This window comes from Scylla paramamosain, chromosome 6 (genome assembly GCF_035594125.1).
Source record: "Scylla paramamosain isolate STU-SP2022 chromosome 6, ASM3559412v1, whole genome shotgun sequence".
Classification (NCBI taxonomy): Eukaryota; Metazoa; Arthropoda; class Malacostraca; order Decapoda; family Portunidae; genus Scylla; species Scylla paramamosain.
In genome coordinates this window covers 6202501-6227919 of record NC_087156.1, presented here as the reverse complement: position 1 = coordinate 6227919, position 25419 = coordinate 6202501, and the positions used below count along the sequence as shown (strand labels likewise).

The window sequence follows — 25419 nt, the reverse complement described above, 5'->3', positions numbered from 1 at the left end:
CGGAACGCAGGAGCAACGCTCTCTGACGCCGCTGTTGATGAAGGTTCTCGCTCAGCGTCATGGTATGTAAACTGCCGCAAGCTTTCTATCCAGAGGTCCTCTGGGAGTCAGCGCCCACACACTACGGTTGTTTTGGATACCCAAGCAAGACTGATCAGCCGAGTGGCCCCAAATCCATGAAGCCATTGCCTGGTGGAGAACGACTAGCTCCTCCTCCACTACTTGTGCAACTGCCCAACAGCAGAGGACCTTTGACGCCACATCACTTGTGTCCGCAGACCTGACTCCATCCGTGAGGCACATATTGTATCGGACAAAAACATGCCCGCGTTGCCAGCCGCCTCGGTAGAGCTGTTGTACAGGTGAGGGAGGCACTTAATGAACACCGCCAGATGTTCAGACATCAGGGTCAATGAGGACATGGGCACATAAACAACGCCACATATTTAACAGTAATTACAGTAATCCGGCCCTAGGTACATAATGAACAACGCCTGACATACAGCTCTGGATCCGTACCTCCTCACCTCTCTTGTTTATGCACCGGGACAGGAACAACTGCACCCAGTTTGCTGGTTTCTGTGTTTCATAGCTTTAATAGATCTCTGACGTGTTGACTGAACATAATCCAGTGAAGAAGGAACGCTGGGACAGCCCAGTGACCAAGTTTTGTTTAAAACTGTTGGATAATTTCACAAGTGATTGTATTTTTTCTTTTAAAGTAATTTAATTAATGCAACATGCGTTGGAATATAAAAGCCATTACGAAGTGTTGTGAAAGACATTATAAGACTTACTGCAAGGGGGATTCCTTTAACGCTTTGTTCATAAGGGCGATCTTCAAAGAACGATCTTCAAAAGCCACAGAGATAACTGGTCACGTTGTCACGAGTGTACGTTCTCAGTGATAATGGGGGATCCTTGTTAAGCTGTCACTGGATTCATGGAAAGATCTTTAAAAACCTATTACCTTCCATTAGAGAATGTAGAAAGCAGTCGAGACAGAGCGCCGAAACGTTTAAGTATACGAGCACCAATCTCCTTGCCATCCGAATCCGATGTAGCGTCGCCATTAAATCAATCAGTCCACCAACCAGTCCCCTTGAACGCCACTCACACCTCCACTCCTGCCAGGGACATCCTCCTGTAACCACCAGCACCACCACCACCACCACCATCACAAACACCGTAATACCTTCTCAGCTGAAATACTGCACATTTCTTCCCTTCATCATTAACCGCACATGTTTCTTTGCCCCTTTACAATAATAGCACAGTTAAAATAAATAAATAAATAAATAAATAACAAGAACTAATGAAAAAAAAAGGAACATAAAAAGTCAACCTTCTTTTCCCTCAAAACAGATGTGATACATGCGACCCAAAAAGTGGCACAAATATTTCAAAGACTTGCCATCACCAATGCTAAAGATTATTCTACAACCGATCAATCAAACATTACATTTCTGTGTGTGTTCATGTTCATACGTTTATTGTCGTAAAAACAGTGCAAAAGTAAGAAACATACACATAGATAAATGCCACGGTCTGCCGATCCGAGACTCCATGGCAGACAGAACAGCTGAACCGTACTTATAAATGTGTGTGTGTGTGTGTGTGTGTGTCAGGGAACCAGGCCAAGGATGGTAAAAGCAGAATAAAAAAAAAAAAATGCCGCTCCCAAAAAGACAGTCTGTAAAAGATCCTCGTCAAACCAAACAAAGCCAATCTTGTCTCTGGGGCCTGTAATTCTCCATCCCAGTGCCACAGGTAACATAACAAGCGACATTTTCAGCAGCAGGGTAGTGGAGCGCTTAGACGTAACCGCTACTAAGACATCTTACATCATCGTAATAAAATTCTACTCTTTCAAATGATTTTACAGTAAATTTCACTACTTTTTGCATCCGGATAGCTGTTGCAGTACGGCAGTTCGTAATTCGCCCCCCCAAAAAAAAAGTCCATGCTGCGTGATTATTAGTTATTTATTTAGCATTATTTTTTTTTCGAACCAGACGTAACGGGAGAATGCAGCGGGTGTGAGCGATCCTTCACCCTCCCTATCCTGTATCTCCTGCTTTAGATTAGAGAGTGTATAGCGTGTCACAAGCAGCCATGTAAGGAACGACTTGTTTTCTGCTCTTCCTTTGTGTTATTTTGCTTTCCTCCTCGTGACCATTGTTTCAACACTTCCCTGTAATAGTAGTCTTGTCTTCCACCAAATTACCTAACGCATCATTAAACGTAGAGTTATTGTTCACAAATTTCAAAGGGAGTGTAAAAAAAAAAATATCCATATAACATTGGCGAACACTAAAAATACCCAGTTTTATCACGTGCGTACATGTATTGTAAAATGTACATGTGCCTTCCCATTAACTCTGTAACTAACATAACATTTTCCACCGCTACATTTACCCTTTCAATCCTTCACCACAACATTTCTAACATCAATGAATCTCTCTCTCTCTCTCTCTCTCTCTCTCTCTCTCTCTCTCTCTCTCTCTCTCTCTCTCTCTCTCTCTCTCTCTCTCTCTCTCTCTCTCTCTCTCTCTCAACCCCCTACCTAACCACTCACTCAATCTTTACCTTCTTTCTTTTCCCTGCACTAATACCACCCTCTCTTCCCACACCCACAGGAGGCTCAGTCGAACATCACGACGGTAGTGCTGCAGAACGTGACCCACGCCACCGCAGGGGAATACATGTGCGAGGTGGTGGCGGATCACCCAACTTTCGAAAAGGACTCGCAGCTCAGGAACATGGAGGTTATAGGTAAGTGGGAAGTTCCGTAATTAAGGTGATTTGAAAACTTTAATGTGTATTACTCTACTTGGCAATTTAGGAGCGTGTTCGGGTCTTGGTACATGTGCGATAGCTTGGCCCGTATTCAGAAATGCTTTGCTCTCTCATCGCAGAAATAATTAGTTGGGTTCTCAAGAGTGATTCTCCTATTTATAATGTAGATTTGTCATTGGAACTACAAAAAATATATACCTTTAAATAAAACGTATAGCTTTAACTGCAGCCTCCTGAGCGTAATGGAGGTGCGGCGCGGAAGTTTCTGAATATAGTTCTTAATGTTTCTGGTGTTTATTCCACGAACCATACGCTCCCTCAAGGGAAATTTTCCCTACAAGCATACCAACTACGTACAAGATTCCAAAAAAATAATTTTCCCTCCCTCGCACATGGTCAGTTACGTTTGGATGGGTTACGTAGAGGGAATCTATCACGAGGGAAACATTTTAGGAGAGATTTTCATGGATGAAATCTTCACGAGTGAGATTCACTTAGGCGGAATTTACATAGCAGCGTTTTAGTCACGATGGTGGCTGGTGATGGCAGATTTATGACGCGTGTCTCTCTGTCGCGACATTGTGAGGCTGATGACTGAGTTAAGTCGCGGTAATTGTTCGCGTTATCTGATTTACTTTGGAGGCTTTTCAGATGCGTTTCATAGTTCGTTAGTCGGGAGTTTCGATAAACATTTTTATCCTTTTGGTGGACCGTTAATATTAATGAGGGAATGAAAACTGAATAAAAAAGTTTTACGAGACTAATAACTCTGAGCAAGATTTTTAGGTGATTTTCATGTTTTACGTCAGGGAAATTAATTTGTTACAGGAGAACCATAACAGTTACTCTCGCGCGATGGCCGTTGGCAGTAGTGTTTTGAGTCGGGCTTGGTGACTTATTGTAACACTGGCAACAAAATCCTTGTCTAATTTAGGAGTGGAAAAGGTATTGGTTCTCAAAACAAAAATTACTGAACTAGTATGGCTTCTGTTCAGTCTTAACAAAAGTTTAGTACAAGTTTAGGGTATATTTCAAAAAGACACTCCTGATGGTATGAGTGAAAGCGTACCTCAAAACTTTTAAGAATTCCTAGTTCAATTTCTCCTCACTACACTAATTTAGTTATTCACACATAATAACGTGTTATGTCATTAATAGTACACTAATTTAGTTGCTCAAACATAATAATGTGTTATGTCATTAACAGGCTAAGTTAAAAATAAAATAACAAGTGGACTATGCTCAACAGCCATAGGAGTAATGTTGCTGATGACTTCCACCTAACACATAATAGCTCCGGAACAGGACAGGCAAGGAGGCACAAGCCAGCGAGGTAAGCGTGGCCAGGAGAAAGGCGATCTCGACGTCGACCTCACTGCGCGCTGTGCCCACCAGGGTCCCTTTATTGCAAGGCTACTGAAAATCCTGTCTCCTGCTGCCAGACTCTTGTATGATGACTTTCCCGAAGGAGAGTTTCGGATCACAGCGAAAGTTAAGGAAATTTAATTCAGAAATATGTCCCCCCCTTAAAGAATTTTTGAAGAGTGGAGGTAAAAAAAAAAAAAAAAAATTCTGCGCTGTGTTCGCCGCTTTGCCGCTGTGACCTCCTATCCTCCTCTCTACACTTAGCGCAAGGAAGGAAATTACGTAAAACGCTGACTTGTGCGGGACTTTCGGCGACTTTGGAAATATGGGATTGTGAATTCTGAAATTTTCCCTAAAGAAAACAGATGGTTTCCCGCTCCTTTTTTTCATAGGAAACTTTAGCTTTAGTGGCGCCGTAATCAGAGTTTTAAATGGTTCCCGGCCTTCTTTCTCATGGCCAACTCATGCGTGTCCCCTCCTTCCCTCACTCCTTCCTGCTCTTCCTTGCTCCTTTCCTCATTTTCTTCTGTTCCTCTTTCCTCCTTCCTTCACACACTCACGTAAGAAAGGAGCAGCAACACACCCGATTTTCCTTTACATAATAGCATACCTACACATTGTCTTGTAACACCTCATAGCCATACGTAGACAGTTATTTACATCTAGGACAGTTCTCTCTCTCTCTCTCTCTCTCTCTCTCTCTCTCTCTCTCTCTCTCTCTCTCTCTCTCTCTCTCTCTCTCTTACAGAGCAGAAAGCTGTCAGTCTTTATCTTATGGAGTGGAGGATATTTATCAAAGAAAAGTTATAAACAAACAGACACGCAGATATATAAACATACATACACAAACACACACACACACATATGGATATGCAGACCCAAACACAAAGGTAACAAGAGAGACTAGTAAACAAAAAAACACGGAAAGAAAGAGAGACAGAGACAGAGAAACCCTCCTTTACTCAACCTGACTCATGCCAGACTTCCCTAACTTTGCTGAAGAGCGATCAGTCTCTCTCTCTCTCTCTCTCTCTCTCTCTCTCTCTCTCTCTCTCTCTCTCTCTCTCTCTCTCTCTCTCTCTCTCTCTCTCTCTCTCTCTCTCTCTCTCTCTTCTCTCTCTCTCTCTCACCTGTAGTGTCTGTGTTTGCTGGCCATCGATTTATTGGCGAGGTTGAGATAGCCGGCGAGGATCTCCCAAATTGATGTCCTGAATTTATCCAGTTGAAAGAAATGCGGCCGAGGAAGGAAGACAAAGGCCGCAGGGCGAGGCAGGAAGGAAGTGACGGCAGGAGTGGAAAGGCGTGTTCTGGAGTCCCGTGGAGCCATTGCAAAGAAAAGCTACAGGGAGAGATGTGGGCCAAGTGTTATGTTCTGGTGTGTGTGTGTGTGTGTGTGTGTGTGTGTGTGTGTGTGTGTGTGTGTTCTCAAAGGCAAGATAATTTTTTTTTTTTTTTCGTGATGTAGTTATATTCTTTTTGCAAAGGCGTGATAGACAAACACTTCACATAGGTAAGTCGTAAACGTAAACATGAACTCGCACACACACACACACACACACGCACACACACACGTTCGCTCTTCTCTCTATAAACTAATTTCGAATTAGATTACCCGACACTCTTTTCTGGAAAGTAATTTTCACGAAGCAGGAAACACGAGAAGCGGCGGCGTGCACGTGTCTTAATGATGAGAAGGAAATGAAGAGTTATGCAAGACACCACACAGCACAGCCTTGTTTACGCTGCAACATGTAAAATTTACAGTGCAATCATCCGTGATAATAATACCAGGCAAGGCACGGAGATCGAAGCAAGCGATAAAACCGACAGCAAAGTGGATGTGTTGGTAACATGCATAGGACTTCACTCCATTTTTTATGTTATTTTTGGTGTAATGAAGCCACTGACCGTTAGTCATATAATGTGCAGATCCCTGTGGCGTCTCTGTTTGCGATTTGAATCAGGAATTGAATAGAGCTGATGAAATAAACAGGTCCAAGCAAAACGTAACGAAGACACTACAAAAAAATGTAAGGGAAAGATGGGATAAAAAGGTACTAATTGCTATTGAATAATAAGATGGTAGTTTAGACGTAGCTGTCAGGATGGAAAAGCATGATTCTCAAATTACGTAAAGAGAGACTTTACAAGCGTCTTTATTTTACTGTACATTATTAACTTTATATGAATACTTCCTTTATTTCACAATACAAAGTACGTTCTCTGTAATGAAAAAAAAATAAAAAATACTCGAAGAAAGCCGTTCTTTGGAAATAAAATAAACGTCATTCAGCATCGAACGCTCGGGAAACCTGCCCTCAAAATTAATTCCAAATAATCCGACTCGATCAAAATTTAATACCTAAAATCGTGCAAGGGACAACCAGTGCCGCTGCTGTGAGGCACCTCATCATAGCCGAGCCTCGCGGGGAGGAACTCATCGAATTTAAGAAGTCAGGGACAGATCTCTGCTGTCGATTGTGTTTTCTAACAGTGCAGTGTATTGCTGCGAACGTTTGGACTGTTTATCTTGGTAGTGGACGGGAGGCACGTGCCAAGCGAGGACAGAAGTGGACGGCTCAACATATAAAGGAGTACTGGCCAAAAACTCTCGACCGGGGATGAATAATTGATAGTCTCACACAAATGGCGGTAAAAGATAAAGAAATTTACATAATCCATTTAGAGATCAATATGAAAACTACCCATACAAAAATACAGTAATAGTAATATGAAAGTGGAGAAAATAACAGAATGCACAGAAACGTCAACACGAAAAAATATAAAGAACAGGCAACACACTTCACTTCAGACCTCCAGGAAGACTGCAGCTGCTTCCAAACACTCCAGCGTAAGGAAGACCAAGATCCAGTTACGACAGCCACTCAGATTCTTGCAGGAACTCATAGCGGCCATTAGGGAGCATAAAGTGACAGGTGCTTCACAGTCTTACGATAAAAGCTCAAACTTTCGGGGAACAGTTAATTATTTCCTATCAGTAGCCGTTAAATGTTCAAGGTTGCCTGAATGGGGCATCCGTACTTGGAAAATTAAGAAAAGGGAGAGCCTGAACAAAAATAAATGTACAACGAAAATTTCAGCCAAAAATGATTTTCAGGATAAAACACATAATAATAATAATAATAATAATAATAATAATAATAATAATAATGATAACACTGAAATATAAATAATAATAATAATAATAATAATAATAATAATAATAATAATAATAATGATAATAAAAATAAAGCACCAAGGCACACCACACTTTAATATGAGGAGAGGCTGAGTTACGATCGTATACGGATATTTTTTGAGAAATCGTGACTTAATACTGGGACTGATTTCTTTTTCCTCGTTTTATGTCAAGATGACGCACCCCAAGGTGAAAAAAAAAATAGATATAAATAATACTACAACAACAACAACAACAACAACAACAACAAAAACAACAATAATAACAACAATAATAATAACAATAATAATAATAATAATAATAATAATAATAATAATAATAATAATAATAATGCTAAACTGTCGCTCCATGCTTCCATTCTCGTCACGTTAAAAATAATAAAATACCTGACAACGGAGACTGTACAAGAAAAAATAGTTCACTGCACAAACTGAAGCGAATACAATCGATTAGAATACTCATAACAATCAGGAGGAAGGAGATGCATACAGCGGTGCGTGAACGAACATGAAGACAAAAGGAGGAGGAGAGTCGAAGAAAATAATCAGGCAATGAAGTGCATCGGTTTGTCTTGAGAAAAAAAAAAATGACCAGCTAATTCAGCTTTTTATTAAAACAAAAATATAACCTACCTAAAATAAATTATTTGACAATGACAAATAAATTAGTGAATGAACATATTTTAAACTAAACAGTAATGATAAAAAAAAAAGTTTCCAAAGACAATGGCAAGAGCTCGGCCAATCATATCATGGACGCTACGAGAATTTTCACATGAACGATTCCAAATTTTCACATGAAGGATTCCAGTCATCGCGGATTAGTTTATGTAAAGAAGAAGAAAAAAAAAAAGAGTAACAGACATCTTAACTTTTATCAGGTTGTCTGTGATCACTTACTGTATCCAATCAAGATTTACAGACACGTGATGGCAAAGTGTAGGAATGACCGTCTTTGTCAGCGGGAGACGAGCGTGCCATGCCGTGACTGCTGACGGATTAGTTCTTAAAATAGAGAGAATAGTCTTTCAAAAATAACACACGAAATGGTCTCTACACACGCTAGACATAAAACAGAATCATACCTGACGACGGAGAACGAATAAGAAAAGCAAAAAAATGTTCCTACACAAAGTAAAGGAAATTTACTCCAAAATACTCGTAATAATCATAATAAGCAGATGGGAGGAAATGCAAATACTTTAATCATAATGAATTCAAGGGACATGGAAGTGTGTGTGTGTGTGTGTGTGTGTGTGTGTGTGTGTGTGTGTGTGTGTGTGTGTGTGTGTGTGTGTGCGTGTGCGCACGCGTACCATTACCATTTTTCTTCACGCCAATCATTCCACAACAGACCAACATTAAAGTTTTTTTTTTTTTTCTACTATGATTTTTCATTTCCTCACTAAATACAAAAATCACTTTCCAGACTTTTTGCTAGCGTTTACTTTTCAAGGCCCCTCATCTCACCGTCGCTGTAAACATGCAGGGTACAAAAAAAAAAAAAAAAACAGATCAGCTAAACTAGTCTCAAACTACGTGCAACTACTATAAAAAACGGTAAAAATTCCTTAAAAAAACGTATCAAAAGAAAGAAAAATGAATAAAAGGAATCTGCTAATAGTGGTGCGTTTCGAGAAAAAAAAATAGTTTACATGTGTGAAAAAACTCCAACCACTAGAAACATAAACAAATCAACTAACAGAAACCCACGACTTACCCAGCGAATCTTCACCTCACCACCATTTCTTTAACACAGGAGTTCACCGTACTGAAGGCCCAAAATTTTTCCTGTATTCTCACCTCTGTAGCATCTCCCACCCCTTGAAGCCGTTAATAACACAAGGCAGGCCAGTCCATCCCAGCTTAACCCCACCCAGCCTTCAACCCCGCGCTCCCTGTATTAATATCCCTCCTGTGGCTTGTCTCCGTATCAGGGGACATTAATTACCAAGGATAATGAGCATGCAGTTCACTCCGTGTGTGTGTGTGTGTGTGTGTGTGTGTGTGTGTGTGTGTGTGTGTGTGTGTGTTTGTGTGCATTCCCCTTCTCAGTTATTTAATCACACACACACACACACACACACACACACACACACACACTTTTTATATACAATTTATTATCATTACTACAACTTGAGTGGAGAAGGATAGTGATAGGTAGCAATGGGTGAGGATGGAGAATGGTGGGCGTTAGTGAGGAGGGAAGAAGGGGTTGTTAGGACGAAAAAAAAAAAAAAAGGAGAAATTAGTTAAATCTAGAAAAGTAAACAAGCTCAGAGAAGGCGAGGAATAGCTTGAGTACTTACTACACAAATTGTAGAAGTATTTTGAATATAATAACTTGTTTAGAGCAATGGCTTGTGTAGAGAACCTTGATACCACTGCTTTAACAGAAACTTGGTTAGATATGTCAGGAAAATTATTTAATCCAGAGGTTAAGATAGATGGTTATACACTGTTCTACATAAAGACAGGGAAAACAGGAGAGAAGGCGGCGTCGCGCTGTACGTTAGGGACACATTACAATGTTGTATTAATAATAGAATTAAAACAGATAGCAAAACAGAGACGATATGGGTAGATATTAAGGATGGATCACAATCAGTAGTACTGGGAATAGTGAACAGGCCACCGAATAGTGCAAAGGAAATTAACAACTCACTATGGCAGGAAATAAATAGAGCAGGCAGGTACAATCAGGTATGTGTAGTAGATTTTAATTTTAGGAATATCGACTAGAGTCTGATGGTGGGTAACAGTGAAACAGAAGAATTTCTTAAGGTAATTCAGGATAACTTTTTTTAAACAGGTAATCTTAGAACCTCTAAGGTGGAATAATATTCTAGATTTAATTCTAACTCAGGAAGGAAGCAGTCACGCAGGTAGAGGTTGGAGTTATGTACAAATCAGAATGGGAGGATACTTTTAAAAGTAAAAGCACTAGTAAAATACCTGACATTAATAGGGCAGATTTTGAGGGATTAAAAAGGTACCTCCAAGGAGTTGACTGACAACGGACGCAGAGGGATGTAAGGTCCAGGACGGAGTTGAGAGAGATAAGACAGGGTGAGGGAGGTGAGGTGAGGTGTGAGGGCGAGGTGAGGTCGAGGCGAGCAGAAGATGGAGAGGAGAGGATGGAAGGGGCCGAGATGAGAAGGGGAAGTAAATGTAGAGGAGTTGTATAAATATTTCGTTGATAAATTACACACAAGACAGTTAGCAAACATCCCTTATAGAGCAATAAGAACACTGAAGAATGATCCTAAATGGATGACTGTTAGGTTAAAACACTACATAGGGCGGAAGGGAAATATACATAAAAGGTTAAAGGCAGGGGAAGAGGTTTTAAGGCTACTATATTATGAATTAGTTGGAAGAGTCAAGAGGTTAAAGAGGAAAGCTAAAATTAATTATGAATTAAATGTAGCCAGCAAGGGGAAGACGGACCCCAAGGGATTTTATCAGGTATACTGGACGAAGAATAGGGAAACAACATGTCCATTAAAGACAACAGATGCTGAGCTGGTTAGTTCTGGGGAAGAGACTAATAAAATTCTGAATGAGGATTTTTTAATTGTCTTCACCCAGGAAAACATGCAGAAAATGCCGAGTAGTGAGAAGATATTTGGAGCAGAAGAGAATGAGAAGATGACAGATATTACCATCACTAAAGAGATAGTGAAATTAGGAGATAAATAGGCTGAAAAGTTTAAGTCACCAGGACCAGATGAAATATATCCCAGAGTACTTAAGGAATACAAAGATGTTATTAGTGAACCGTTAGTTTCTGTCTTTAGGAAATCTCTTGAGTCAAGTGGAAAGTAGTAACGTGGAATGTAGTGCCCATCTTTAAGAAAGGAGATAAAACCTTATCGACTAATTATAGACCTGTCAGCTTACTTCTCTTGTAGGTAAAATAATAATAATTATAGTCAATAATAACGAAGAACATTAGGGAGCATTTAGGCAAACAAGAATTGATAAGTCAATCACAGCATGGCTTCCCGAAGGGGAAGTTTTGCCTGACGAACTTAATTTTTTTTTTTTTTCAGTAAGGTCTACGAGGCGGCAGATAATGGTGATAGTTATGATATCCTATAACTGGACTTTAGTAAAGCGTTTGACAAGGTGCCCCATCAGAGGCTACCTAGAAAAGTTAGGGCGCATGGGACAGATGGGAAGGTGTTAGACTGGAAAAGGTTATGGCTAAGTGAGAGGCGACAGAGTTGTCATAAACGACTCTAAATCCGAGTGGGGTCAAGTAATTAGCGGGGTGCCACAGGGATCAGTGTTAGGGTAATTTTTGTTTGTAATATAAATATCAATGACTTTGATAGTAGAATTAGTAGTGATGTTAGTAAATTTTCGGATGACACGAAGATAGGTAGGTCAGAACTGGATGCCATTGACTTGAAGGCAGATTTTGATAGGATGAACCAATAGACAGACAAATGGCAAATGCGGTTTAATATTAACAAATGCAAAGTACTTAGCGTAGGTAGAGGAAACCCACACATCAGGTACACAATAAACAACGAAACTTTGGTAGGTTTAGGGCACGAAAAAGATTAAGGAATTATAGCTCTAAGAAAGCAATGCGCAAAGGGCAGAAACAGGGCAAATAGGGTATCAGGATTAATTTTCAGAAGTGTTAAAAGGAAAAGTCCAGAAGTAGTATTAAATATTTGGCGCTGGTCAGACCTCATCTAGACTACGCTGTGCAGTTCTGGTCCCCATGTTACAGGAAGGATATAGGACTATTAGAATCAGTACAAAGGAGAATGACAAAGGATACAGGAGATAAGAAGTATTTCTTACGAAGAGAGACTGAAGCTTTAGAGAGACATAAATTAAGAAAGAGCCTGATAGAAGTATAAGGGTTATAACAAGGGGGACAAGCAAAATTCTTAGGATCATTAACCATGATAGAACAAGAAATAACGGCTTCAAACTTGAAAAATTTATGTTAAAAAACAGAAATAAGAAGGAACTGGCTCTCAAATAGAGTGGTAGATGAATGGAATGGACTCAGTAATCAAGTTGTTAGTGCTGAGTCATTAGGAAGCTTTAAGAGAAGATTAGACAGATTTATGGAAGGGGATGATAGGTGGAAATAGGTAGGTATATTTCATGCAGGGACTGCCACGTGTAGGCCTGATGGCTTCTTGAAGCTTCCCTTATTTCTTATGTTCTTATCATGGAGTGATGGGTACTAATGAAATGTGATGGGAGATACATGTGGTAATGGGAGTGATGTTCAATGACGGGTATTAATGGGTAAGGATAAGGAGCTGATAGGTGGCTGTAATAGTGATGTGTGCTGATGGGAGAGATGGGTAGTAATGAGTAAGAATTAGGGAATGCTTAGTAGTTACAACAAAGTAATAGGTACTGATGGGAGAGATACGTGGACGATGGGGTGTGGCTGTGGAATCACGGGTAATAATAGGAATAATGGACAATAATGGATGGTTCTGGATGAAGAAGAGGTGAAAATATTCAATACAGTCTCTAAAGAGCGCTGATATTGACTTTCTGAGCCATTTACACTTAAAAAGAATTAGGCTTAGAGAAGAAAATTCACCCAAACATTACTACACATCCAGACATTATAACATCCAGACCAGTCAGTATCCATGTAAACCAAACAGACTAGTACCCCTGTAAAGGAAATACACCAGTACCCCTACGAAGAAAATGATAAACTGTCATCTTACTTAGATTTCGCAAAAAAAAAATAAATAAATAAAATAAATAAATAAATAAATAAATAAATAAAAATAAAAATAAAATAAATAGATAAATAAATAAATAAATAGGATAAAAGAATAAAGGATGAAACTCAGTACAAAACTTTAACTTCGAACACGATACTAGATTCATAGCGACTATTAATTACTCGTACCTTTCACACGTATATTCCCACATCCTGTTTTTGTAATGTGATGTTATTCTTCAGTAGTGCATCAGTAACTACTACATTCTGTCCAACATCTTATGGTATATGATAACTTTACTTGCTGCTCATGCTCCTCTACATATTAATCATGAAGGAAAGTCTTTCTCTGTAAGGTGGGCAACGCGTGAACAGGAGGGGATTTCCTATGCAAAGCCATCATAAAGTCTTGCCTCTGACCAGTTGCAGACGGTTTTTAAATTGTTTTAATTTGTTTGATTACTTATGGCTCCGGATAAAGCGAATATATATATAGGATACAATCATATATATATATATATATATATATATATATATATATATATATATATATATATATATATATATATATATATATATATATATATATATATATATATATATATATATATATATATATATATATATATATATATATATATATATATATATATATATATATATTATTCATTTAACTTGGCGAAAAGGTTCTCGAGAAAAAAAAAACGGACGCACGCAAGCACGCGCGCGCGCACACACACACACACACACACACACACACACACACACACACACACACAACGTAAAAACATAAAAATACCATTAACAGAACTAGTGATGGTGATGACAGTGATAGTAATAGCTGTTGTACCATTAGTTAGTAGTAGTAGTAGTAGTAGTAGTAGTAGTAGTAGTAGTAGTAGTAGTAGTAGTAGTAGCAGCAGCAGCAGCAGCAGCAGCAGCAGCAGCAGCAGCAGCAGCAGTAGCAGCAGCAGCAGCAGCAGCAGCAGCAGTATTTGTAGAAGTAGTAGTAGTAGTAGTAGTAGTAGTAGTAGTAGTAGTAGTAGTAGGAGGAGGAGGAGGAAGAGGAGGAGGAGGAGGAGGAGGAGGAGGAGGAGGAGGAGGACCAGCATCGGCAGCAGGATTAGTGTTAAGGATAAACACTACATTCTCTCGTTCTTTCATCCCGGGAAGGCTCCCCGCCCGGCCTGATGAGCCTGTGGAACTGCTACCTACTTTCCCTATTTTATTCGTCAAATTAATCAACATGTAGAGCATTTTCTAAAGGTTAATCCTCTTAAAACACGCGACGCTCCGGGTTCGGGAAGTAAAAGGGGGCGTCACTAACATTTTCTCCCCTCTCTGTGCACTTTTTCCCTCTTTGACCTCACCTCGCTCCTCTCGTTCTCCCTTCCCCTCCGAACTCGCTGCTTTCACACCCAATCAGCGGACGAGAAAATAATATCCCTTAATCCTTTACAGAGAAAACTTGATCAACGAAATTCTATCATTTATTCATGCACACGTACACACCTGCGAGTAGGGAAGGTAAATACTGGATTTTGGAACATGACACGATTATCAAATGGGGATCTTAAGTGTTTGGTATACTTGCAAATGGCGCCTTGTTAAGTTAATGTGGTATTTATGACGTTACTCGATACTGTACATGGAAGGAAGGGAGAGAGGGAAGGGAATGAAGCGAGGGAAGGGGAGGGAGTTCAGGGAAATTACCACAAAAACATTTTTTTTCGCCGTAATTTAAAGAACTCGACCAGTGCGTGGTATTGCGTATTCTGTTTGCAGTACTGCGCACGTAAAAAAATTTGTTTTGAGTGTTTCGTGTATTCATGAGAACTGTGTTCGCATTTTGTGACAAATGTTTATTTTATTTATTTATTATTATTACTATTTTTTTCTTTATTTCTTTTTTTTTTGTTTGTTTGTTAAAATATCCAGAAAAGGAAAAAAAAACGTTGTCATGGAGCAGCCAGACTGTCATACGTTCTTTGGTGATCCACGTCACTGTTAATATCATTGTCTGTTTTATGTGCCTAAGTTCATCTTTTATACAACCCAAAGAAGCTTCAAAGTCATCATTAATTTAGGTAAGGTAACTGAAACATGGTAATGATATGCTTCGAAAATAAAGGAATTATCACCAGTACGAGTGAAGGAACACTTATCATCATTGTTATTAGTTATCAAATCAAAACTGAAATACAAGAACAAATTCTTTAAAAATTCCTAATTAATACAATTATGTAACCAAATTACAGATAATAAGCAAACCGTTATTATTATTATATCTGGGAACACTGTTTCCTCACACATGCGGTTGGTTGCCCACTGGCACTCCCCTGACTTTAAGTTCTCATATATTCATGCTTTTCCTTGTTCTCAGGAACGAATACCTGATTACCTTAGTAATCTCATTCTTTGTTCCTTACATGGTCTTATTCTGTTAGCAATCAAGAATCTAAGGAAATTATGTGTGGTAAAGGCAAACCCGGAGCGAGGAGGAAAGACTGGCTGCGAGGGAAATAAGATACAACTCATTATGGAATTCGAAAAATAAATGCCGTGTTCTGTATCTATTCTTTATATGGTACAAGAGATGACAGACAGAGGAAATAAAGTACTTTGAGTAGCAAATGAAGTATGAATTCACTTTTATCTACATTTAGTAACGCATGCTTGCTCATTTATTTCTCGCAATTCTCCTCAAGTGGAATAATTAGTTATGAGGCAGCAGGAGCTATTGTGCTAAAAGAGAAGACTGTGGTGATGGGAGAACGCTGATTGGTGCTGATGGTGGTGGTCGTTCTGGAAGTAATAACAGCGGTGGTGGTGACGGTGGTGGTGGCGGTCTAAGTGATGGCGACACAGAAGGATCATGTATGTATGAAATGGGATGGAGAAGATCGAGCAGCGGTTGATCTGACGGTGATAAAGAAGAGCACGAGTGTTGAAGATGTAGGGAATACCTGACTGCAGATTGTAAGTGATGATTAGCGCTTACTATATGCCAAGGGGTGTTCTGGCGGCAGCACGTGTGGGTCGCAGCTCTCGTCATATGGGGACGAAGGGAGGGAGATACACTACAATGTTGCCACTTACCACCGCCAACCCATCCACACACGCCCATTTCCCTGTTCTTAGGCGTTACAAACCTCCCGTTTTGAACTCCATTAATTTGATTTGATAACACTAAAGAGGTAAAAATACTATACAGTCTCAAAGAATGTAAAAGCCGGTAGAACATAATGGTATTAGGTATGATAAACTGGCGACTCTGATTCCCTGCTGTGCTGCGTCACCTCCCCGGCTGCCTAGCGAGAGATTCTCTGTATCCTTCACTACACATCAGTAATACATACCTATATACATGAATAACTCCCTCAACATACCTGGTGGGGGACAGGCTTCGGGAAGGGCTTCGTCAGTTCTGTTCTGTCTTCATCACTAATCATACTAGAGGGAGCACAAAATCTGACACACGCACACCATCACAACACACGGCGACACTGAGTGAATGGTTCCCAAAGCTTCGATTCTCTACTTCGAAGCTGTTTCATACTTAAGGGATACGGATCTAAACACGTTATATTTGTTGAGGGCAGCGATTTAGCTCGTAATTATGAAGAAACAGGCGTCCGCACTGCATGCTTGACACGTTGACTGCGAGAAGACAATAAGATTACTGAGTTGCGATCGTTGTATGTGTGTGTGTGTGTGTGTGTGTGTTAGTAATTACTGCTTTTGACTTTGTGTGGAATTATATAGAGCTGTACACATCCTAAACTTATTTTACTCCCTCAGGCAACATTCCACACTTACAACGTGGACATCTACAGTATATCATCACTTGTAATTTACCTTTCATTTGTGACTAAAAAATCGACGACACACACACACTAATAAAAAAATAATAATGATAATAATAATAAAAATATAATAATAATAATAATAATAATAATAATAATAAGAAGAAGAAGAAGAAGAAGAAGAAGAAGAGGAAGAAGAGGAAGTAGTAGTAGTAGTAGTAGTAGTAGTAGTAGTAGTAGTAGTAGTAGTAGTAATAGTAGTAGTAGTAGTAGTAGTAGTCGTAGTAGTAGAAGAAGAAGAAGAAGAAGAAGAAGAAGAAGAAGAAGAAGAAGAAGAAGAATCCACATTTACCTATGCACACATCAACACTAATAGACTTGTCATTAACCATCCATCAACATTTCTATTACGTTACGAGCACTGCTTCTCAAATGCATTGTTTAATGGCTGCAATACACGCTCCTATCAAGTTCTTAAGACAGAATCAAAGAACTTAATAATCAGATTTGACAAATACATGGAAAGGGTTGATGTACAGACATATGTAGGTGTACTGGCTCGTTGTACCTTTCCCTATGTTCTAATGTTCTTGTACCTTTAGGACAAATGAGCGTCGCGTATTATCCTTAATGGAAAAATGGTTAATAAGCGTACACCAAATCCTCTACCTAACTTGTTAAATAAAAGACAGATATAAACTGGTTTTCCTCGAACGTAGAGGTGCTCATCATTAACCTGGAGGGAATGGGAATGGAATAGCCTTTAACTTTTTCTTCTCTATTCAGGTTACGAGTTGGCTGTTTACGTAAAAAATGAAGAGATGGAGGATTAGAGAGAGAGAGAGAGAGAGAGAGAGAGAGAGAGAGAGAGAGAGAGAGAGAGAGAGAGAGAGAGAGAGAGAGAGAGATATCGGCATGGAATAGATCGGTGGTAGTCAACCGGGGTGCATGAGTTTTTTTACCATGGAATCTGGAGAATATGGGTGGATGGAAGGGAAGATGTCATGGCAGGTGTGTATACGAGTGCACAGTAAAATAAATATGTTTTTGGAAGTAAATTGTGTCTTGTAACAAATTAATTTAAATTGAGATGAAAATATTACAAATTCATATATATTAGTATATTACACTCAGGGACACCTCGCACCTCACACGTTTGAGATGTGGCATTTAGTTTTATTATATATTCAGTACCAATGTAACAATTATTCAGGACCGAGTAGCTATGTTTTGTGTTTAAATTAGAGACCTAATAGCTTCATTTATATATTTTCAGTCCTAACTTAGAGAAAATGTTAAATATTCATGTAATTATTTTTTTTTAAATAATTGTCCTAAGAACGAGGTGGATGAATTTCACGAAAGCTCCTAGAAGGTTGCAAGAACTTAGAAAAGGTTGAAGAGCACAGGAACAGATGACCATTCATTCTTTAACTACAACATTATCCTCCTTAAATCTGAAGTCAGGAGTAAAACATTTCCCTAAACTTCTACATATTTTCCGAGATATTTTACAAAGATGAACCACGGCGCGCACACACACACACACACACACACACACACACACACACACACACACACACACACACACACACACACACACACACAGGTAATCTCTCCCTTTAACAACGTTCACCAAATACTGTAATACCTTAACAAGCCCAAAATACGCCGGCAAAAGAGAGCCCAGGCAGCGCAGCGCATCCTGAGTGTAAACTCTTTGAACTAAATTGGAGGCTTGAGAACCGAGTGCCATTTTCATCCTGGTGAAGCCAAAATGTAATGGAGGCTGGTGGCTGATGAGTTGTGGCGGAAAAAGAAAAAAGAAAAGCGTGTCGGGAAGGGAATCACAAGATCAGCCATCCCAGCTGCACTTGTTAGAAGTTAGAACAGATTACGTTAGGATAAATTAAGTGAAGTTAAAATTACATATGACAGGTTAAACTAACTTAATCCAACCTAACCACAAAAAGCAGTCACAGGGGCTGATTTTCATGTGATGGAGATGATGGTAAACATTTTAGTGATAGGCACTGATAGAAACATTCTGAAGAGTAAAAGCCATGATGTGGTGGCAATGAAAGAGATAGAGAGTGAGGTGATGTAAAAACTGAAGTGTTAAAGAGACAACTGAGAAACGTGAGGGTTTTACAAATTTAATAGAGGCGTAGAGAGGAGCATAGCGTAAGGATTTATAGCTCAGGTCATGGAGGGAGTAAGAGAAGGTGGGTCGGAGGAGATGGTGGTGGTGGTGGGAGGGGAAGGTTACATGCCTTTTATCTTTTGCTGCCTTTTGGGAAGGGAAAGATGGAGCGCGAGACCTTTAGGGGGCTTGTGTTTGGCAGTGAGGTTAGAGGTAGGTTTGGTGTGTGTGTGTGTGTGTGTGTGTGTGTGTGTGTGTGTGTGTGTGTGTGTGTGTGTGTGTGTGTGTGTGTGTGTGTGTGTGTGTGTGTGTGTGTGTGTGTGTGTGTTTCGTTGGATAATGATGGTGTTGTTAATGTAGTTGCTGTAGTCATTGTTAGTGTTCTTGATGGTAGTAGTGTCTGTGTTTGTGGTGGTGGTGGTATTAGTGGTGGTGGTGGTGGTGGTGGTGGTGATGGTGGTAGTACAAATTATGAGAAAGAGTGCGCGTTACAAAAGATGCCTTATTGTGTTTTGTTTCTCGTTTTTTTTTTCCAGTCATATTCCAATGTAGATATTTTTTATCCGGCGAGCATGAAACACAAAACACGAAAACAACGCCAGTAAAAAGTACTATTAACACAAACCTGAAACAAAAAAAATCTAAATGAAAACGAAAAAGAAAAACGACACAACAATGAAGAAAGAGCGAAAAAAAAAATAGGCGTAGAAATTAATAAATACAAACAACAACAACAACAACAATTACAACAACAACGAAAACAAGAACAAGAGGGTGAAGAGCAACAAGAAGAACAAGAACGAGAACAAGAACAACAAGAAGAGAATCAAGAAGCGGGCAGCAGGCGAGGTTGTCAGTCGCGCCAGTGAACACAAACAATAAGTTGGACGGGGTCACCAGGCAGCTCGGGGCGACGACGGCACAAAGTTAGCCCGTTTGTGTCGCCTTCGGGAGCATCTTACAGTCTTGTTACCGCCAAGGGCGCCGCCTCACTCATGCCGGGACGCTTCCACGATCCTGACAAGCCGAAGACTGGATGTGATCAATTGTGTTCGTATTAGTATCTCTCTCTCTCTCTCTCTCTCTCTCTCTCTCTCTCTCTCTCTCTCTCTCTCTCTCTCTCTCTCTCTCTCTGTGTGTGTGTGTGTGTGTGTGTGTGTGTGTGTGTGTGTGTGTGTGTGTGTGTGTGTGTGTGTGTGTGTGTATTTCAAGAGCAGTCAGTTATTTTTATCTTTTGTTATCATTATTTTCTTTTTAGAGTGCGCGGGAACATTCATGAGACGTGCACAATGCGTTCACGTCCTCCGACAACCAGCGTCTTCCGATATTGGCTGACACGCACACACACTCACACACACTCACATATGCTCGCACCGTCCACAAACCACACACACACACACACACACACACACACACACACACACACAAGACACAAGCACACACATTGACTGAATTTTCAACATCCGTTTAGAAAAAAATAAAATAAATAAATAAATAGCCAGAATACTAAACATAAAGACGTGAATTCCATGCACAACTCAATGTAACATCAACAAGTAAGAACAATGAGACGCTGGAACAAGGAATTACAACACAGCAAGATATACTGACCTTCATCACCACCACCACCACTGCACTCTACATCACATTAAGAACAATCGTTCGTAATAAATAACGCGAAGATCAAGTAAATGTCGAAACTACTGGAGCGTGAGGACAGAGACGGGTGGGGCTTAGTCTTGTTGTCTGAGGGAGAGTCGGATGCTACAAGATTAGTGAAATGGCCCATGCATGCTGCTGTGCTACAGACAGTGCAACAAAGACCAAGACTGGGAAAGTATAACTGTAAATGGTTAATACAACAGATGGGAAAGGATGCTGATTACCTCAGTGAAATTGCACATGAGGCTGGAAGGTTTTACACTGAAAGAGGAAGTTACTTGAGGCGAAATGTAATGTCAAAGAAAAATAAAAACTGTAACTGATTTTAAGTACGTTACGACACTAAATTGCTATCAAATACAAAAAAAAAAAAAAAAAAACAAACAAACAAGTATCATCATCATTATTAACAACATCCATGATTTCGCTAAAGAACAAAAGCTTGAACTGACCTTCTACATTCACGCTTGTCGGCTGCCCGTCTATTCCAAGCCATTCCAGTGCAAAGATAACGAGAGGGAAAGAAAAAAGGTCGATGACATCATCAGTTCTATTAGTGGTTTACATGCAAGTTGCCAGAACACTTTTCTACTTCAGCAACACCCTGCCGTCTCTTACGTAATAATGAAATATAAACTAGTCCACCTTAGTCCTAGCAATCACAGGGAAAAAATTGAAAAAAAAAACTCTCTCAGGCTTATTATGAGCTAAGATGAGGATGTGCTGTAAAACTCAGATAATAACCAATTTATTTATCTATTTACGATACACTATGTACTTGAATATACACTATAAAGCCATCGCAAAAGTTACTTAAAAATTTCACTTATATTCAATACGAGATTAACATATGAATAAGAAAAGTTGAAATACCGGTGTAAAAAATGAAAAAAAGTCATGTCGGTGAAAAAAAATATTTATCAAATATTATTCTTTAGTTATTACGCTTGTTTGCCTGTATGAATGATAACACCGTGCTCCCTGCAGTATCTCTCTCTCTCTCTCTCTCTCTCTCTCTCTCTCTCTCTCTCTCTCTCTCTCTCTCTCTCTCTCTCTCTCTCTCTCTCTCTCCCCACACCACATTAATGCCTTAAATTCAGCGTGTCAACAACATCTCAGGCGAGGGATGGTTTGTGATGCCGTATTGATCACCGTTCAGACCTAGAGACAGACGAAGGGGGTAGGCAGGGCTGAGCAGGACAGGGAAGGGGGAGGAGAGGAATGGAAGGAAGAACGAAGTCACTGAATGTTACCCTCTATCAAGACTTTGCCACGTAACATCTCAACTCAATAATGACTCACGGCCCTTCCTTTTGATGGATTCACTCATTAATACTATTACTGCTCTGAAATTAATGAGATTAGACATGTGTGTGTGTGTGTGTGTGTGTGTGTGGGGGGGGGGGGGGAGGGGGTGGGAAGGGAGATAGATATGCATATTTCATACAGTTTGAACCATTTCCTTCTCAAGAGCCGTAATGTTTCACTGCAAATGTATTATCCGAGTACAGTTATTCGCAGTTATTCTCAATCCATCGTCTGGCGCGCCGGTGTGAGCCTCGACACATTTCTCTCGGGAAAATTAATCACCACATTCTTGTTGCTTCAGATGCTCTTTGCTGTCTGGAAGTCTGAGAAGGTGGTGGCGCGTTTACTCTCTCTCTCTCTCTCTCTCTCTCTCTCTCTCTCTCTCTCTCTCTCTCTCTCTCTCTCTCTCTCTCTCTAAACTGTAGCGCCGTAAACTCTCCCAACTTTCTCTCCTCCTTCATGTCTAAAAGGTGTTTGTTTTACTTGACTAGAAGCCGACATAAAGCTTATCAGGGCCACTTTACCGGCACACCCTTCACTCGGGATGAAGGTGTCCCTGTGTGTGTGTGTGTGTGTGTGTGTGTGTGTGCTTTAAATATATCCCCATGTTTGCTAAAGAAAATTAGGACGAGTATATTATAAAATTTGTATTCATTAAAAAAAAAAAAATGTTTTGATTAGTAGTAGCTGAACGCCAAATGTTCCAAATAATCCCACAAAGTGTACATTTTTAGTATGGGAAAAGCGTAAGCAGATGAATATGTAAATAAATGTAAAAATGTAACGAATCAGATAAAGACAAAAAATTAATAAAATTAATAAAAAATAAGACAGATACACACGCGCAGAATGCAAACCCTCGAAACACACAAACTAAAAAAAAAAAAAATAAAATAAAATAAAAATGAAGGCAAAAAATGAAAGATTCGCCAAGGAAAGTGATAAAAATGAAACCCGGAAAAAAAGAAGAAAAAAAAATGAGCGAGAAAACTGCACACGAGGATTAACAAAATATTTAACCGTATCGAAGTGAAACAAAACAACCAAATATCGCAGAAAAAAAAAAAAAAACGAAACAACGTAGGGAAGCTATAACTACTACTAACACTACAGGACTACAGGACAGCGTTTCTTCTCCTTTTCCAACCTCAGCATTCCTTTAGTCAGGCGTAGATAGTCTAGCACCCATAACCCTGGCAGACACAGACTACATTTGCAACACTACTGCAGTGATAACGTGGAGTAGTGCTGGATTTTTTTTCTTTTTTTTTCCAGAAATAAAACACAGAGGATGCCAGTGATATAGGCGAAAAGCAATGAATTAAGTGTTCTTTCTCACTATGCTAAAGTACATTAACACTTGAAAAGAAGTTAATGTTTATAAAGCAAAAAAGTACATTGTTGTCAAATAATATACCTATCTTGATGCTTTTTGTCTCCGTTTTGAGGGACACTAACTTTGTACCGTCATGTATGCACCATTTTCCCGCCACCTCCTTATACTGACTTCAGCACCCCGAGTTAAAAAACGCTACTATGCGAGAACGTGACGCCTCAACACAATCATACGCATATATCAAGCGCTGTTATTTCCGTGCTGATTTTTCATTATTTTCCAACATCTGCACGAGTTCATCAAGGAAGCAGGAAAACAGGTGAGTCCTCGCAACTCCCCGACGGCGCTGAGTTTCCTTTTGATTTCCTTAGAGAGATAATTGTGACATCAAAGACAAGGCGAAATGTGAAGTGATTGAATGATTCCCCGTAAACAACCAAATGAGAAACAGAAACATATTGAAGAATCTAACCACTCTTCTTTCCTCTCACGCCTTCCTTTTCCTCTCCCTTTCCGTCTCCCTCCATCTCTCTCCCTTTCCCTCCATATCTTCCTCTCCCTCGCTCGCTTCTCTCAATACTCTTCCCCCCTCTCTTGGCTTCCTTCTTATCCCTACCTTTCCATCTTTGTCTCCTTTTCCTACCTCGCTTCTTTTCATACCCTTATCAATTAGCTCCACTTATCTCTGCCCAAATCTTCTCACCATACTGCCCTGCTTCATTTCACTGCCCACTTCCCCTATTCCTCACCCATTCCTTTGTCACTGCTACTCATTGCTTCCCCAAATTTCCTTATGTTATCTTAATTACCTCCTCTGAACTCTCAACTATCCTGCCTCACCCTCTCCCTTAGCTTTCATGGCTTTGCTCTCTCACCATGACTATTTTCCAAAGCCACAGAGATGATCAGCCGGATTGTCAAGAGTGTTTCTACTTTCAATAATGTAAAAATCGTGCCAATATGTCACTAGAACTATAAAAACATCATTAAAAAAAAAACATTTGACTTCAACTAGAGGCTTCTGAATGCAGTGGAGATGCGGGCAGAAGTTCTGCAGAATATGGTCCATCATCTCTCATCGCTCTGATCGTCTCTCCTCCCTGACAGACGTGCCCGACCGCTTCCCCGTGCTGCAAGTCTCCAGGACAGAGTACTCGCGAGGAGACCAGCTGGTGGCCAACTGCACCTCGCCCGGAGCCCGACCCGCACCTCAGCTGGAGTGGCTCATTAACGGGGACATGGTGAGTCTGGGTGGTAGTAATGGTCATGATGAGGGTGATGATAATGATAAGGGTGTTGTTGTTAAGTTGTACTAGTTGTAATTGGAGTTGTTGTTGTTGTTGTTGTTGTTGTTGTGATGGTGGTGGCGGTGGTAGTCATTGTAGTAGTAGTAGTAGTAGTAGTAGTAGTAGTAGTAGTAGTAGTAGTAGTAGTAGTAGTAGTAGTAGTAGTAGTAGTAGTAGTAGTAGCAGCGGCAGAACTGTAATATCACCATCATTACTCATATTGTTGTTGTTATCCTCATCATAATGAAGAACAGGAAGAGGACGAGGAGGAACACAGAGGATGCACAAGCAGCAACAGATCTGGTGATCCTTACGAGGTTACTAGAAGACAAAAGAGAAGGAGGAAGGGGACGAAGAGGAATTTTAATGGAGACAGTGTATAATTGATGGGAAGAAGAAAGAGGAAATGAAGGAATCGAAAGAGGGAGAGGAGGACAGGACAAGCTTAAGATATAACAGAAACAGCAGCATCAGGCAGGATAGGAGAGAGAAAAGACAAAAAGAAAGAAGAATTAAAAGTGATAAATTGTTGAGGTAAAATGCGCATAAAAATCCGGTGCACTGAAATATAAAATATAAAATGGTCCAAGTGGTAAAGGATTTTTCACGGGGCAAAAATTAGAGGAAGGAAGAGAAAAAAAGGAAAAAAATACAACGAACCACCATGGAAAAACCTAAAATGGAAGCGATATATGCATGACTGAAAATTAAAAGCACCAGAAAAACAAGTGAGGAGGAGGAGGAGGAGGAGGAGGAGGAGGAGGAGGAGGAGGAGGAGGAGGAGGAGGAGGAGGAGG

The 25419-nt window shown here is 39.9% G+C and overlaps 1 protein-coding gene across 1 annotated transcript in view; it reads left to right on the top strand.

The window, feature by feature from the left end:
• LOC135101694 (uncharacterized) overlaps nucleotides 1–25419 on the top strand; it is a 67791-nt gene that overhangs the window by 30380 nt on the left and 11992 nt on the right. The window contains exons 3-4 of the mRNA XM_064006017.1: nucleotides 2640–2775; nucleotides 24444–24577. Coding sequence (XP_063862087.1) covers nucleotides 2640–2775; nucleotides 24444–24577 — 270 coding nt within the window. The remainder of the gene's footprint in view (nucleotides 1–2639; nucleotides 2776–24443; nucleotides 24578–25419) is intronic.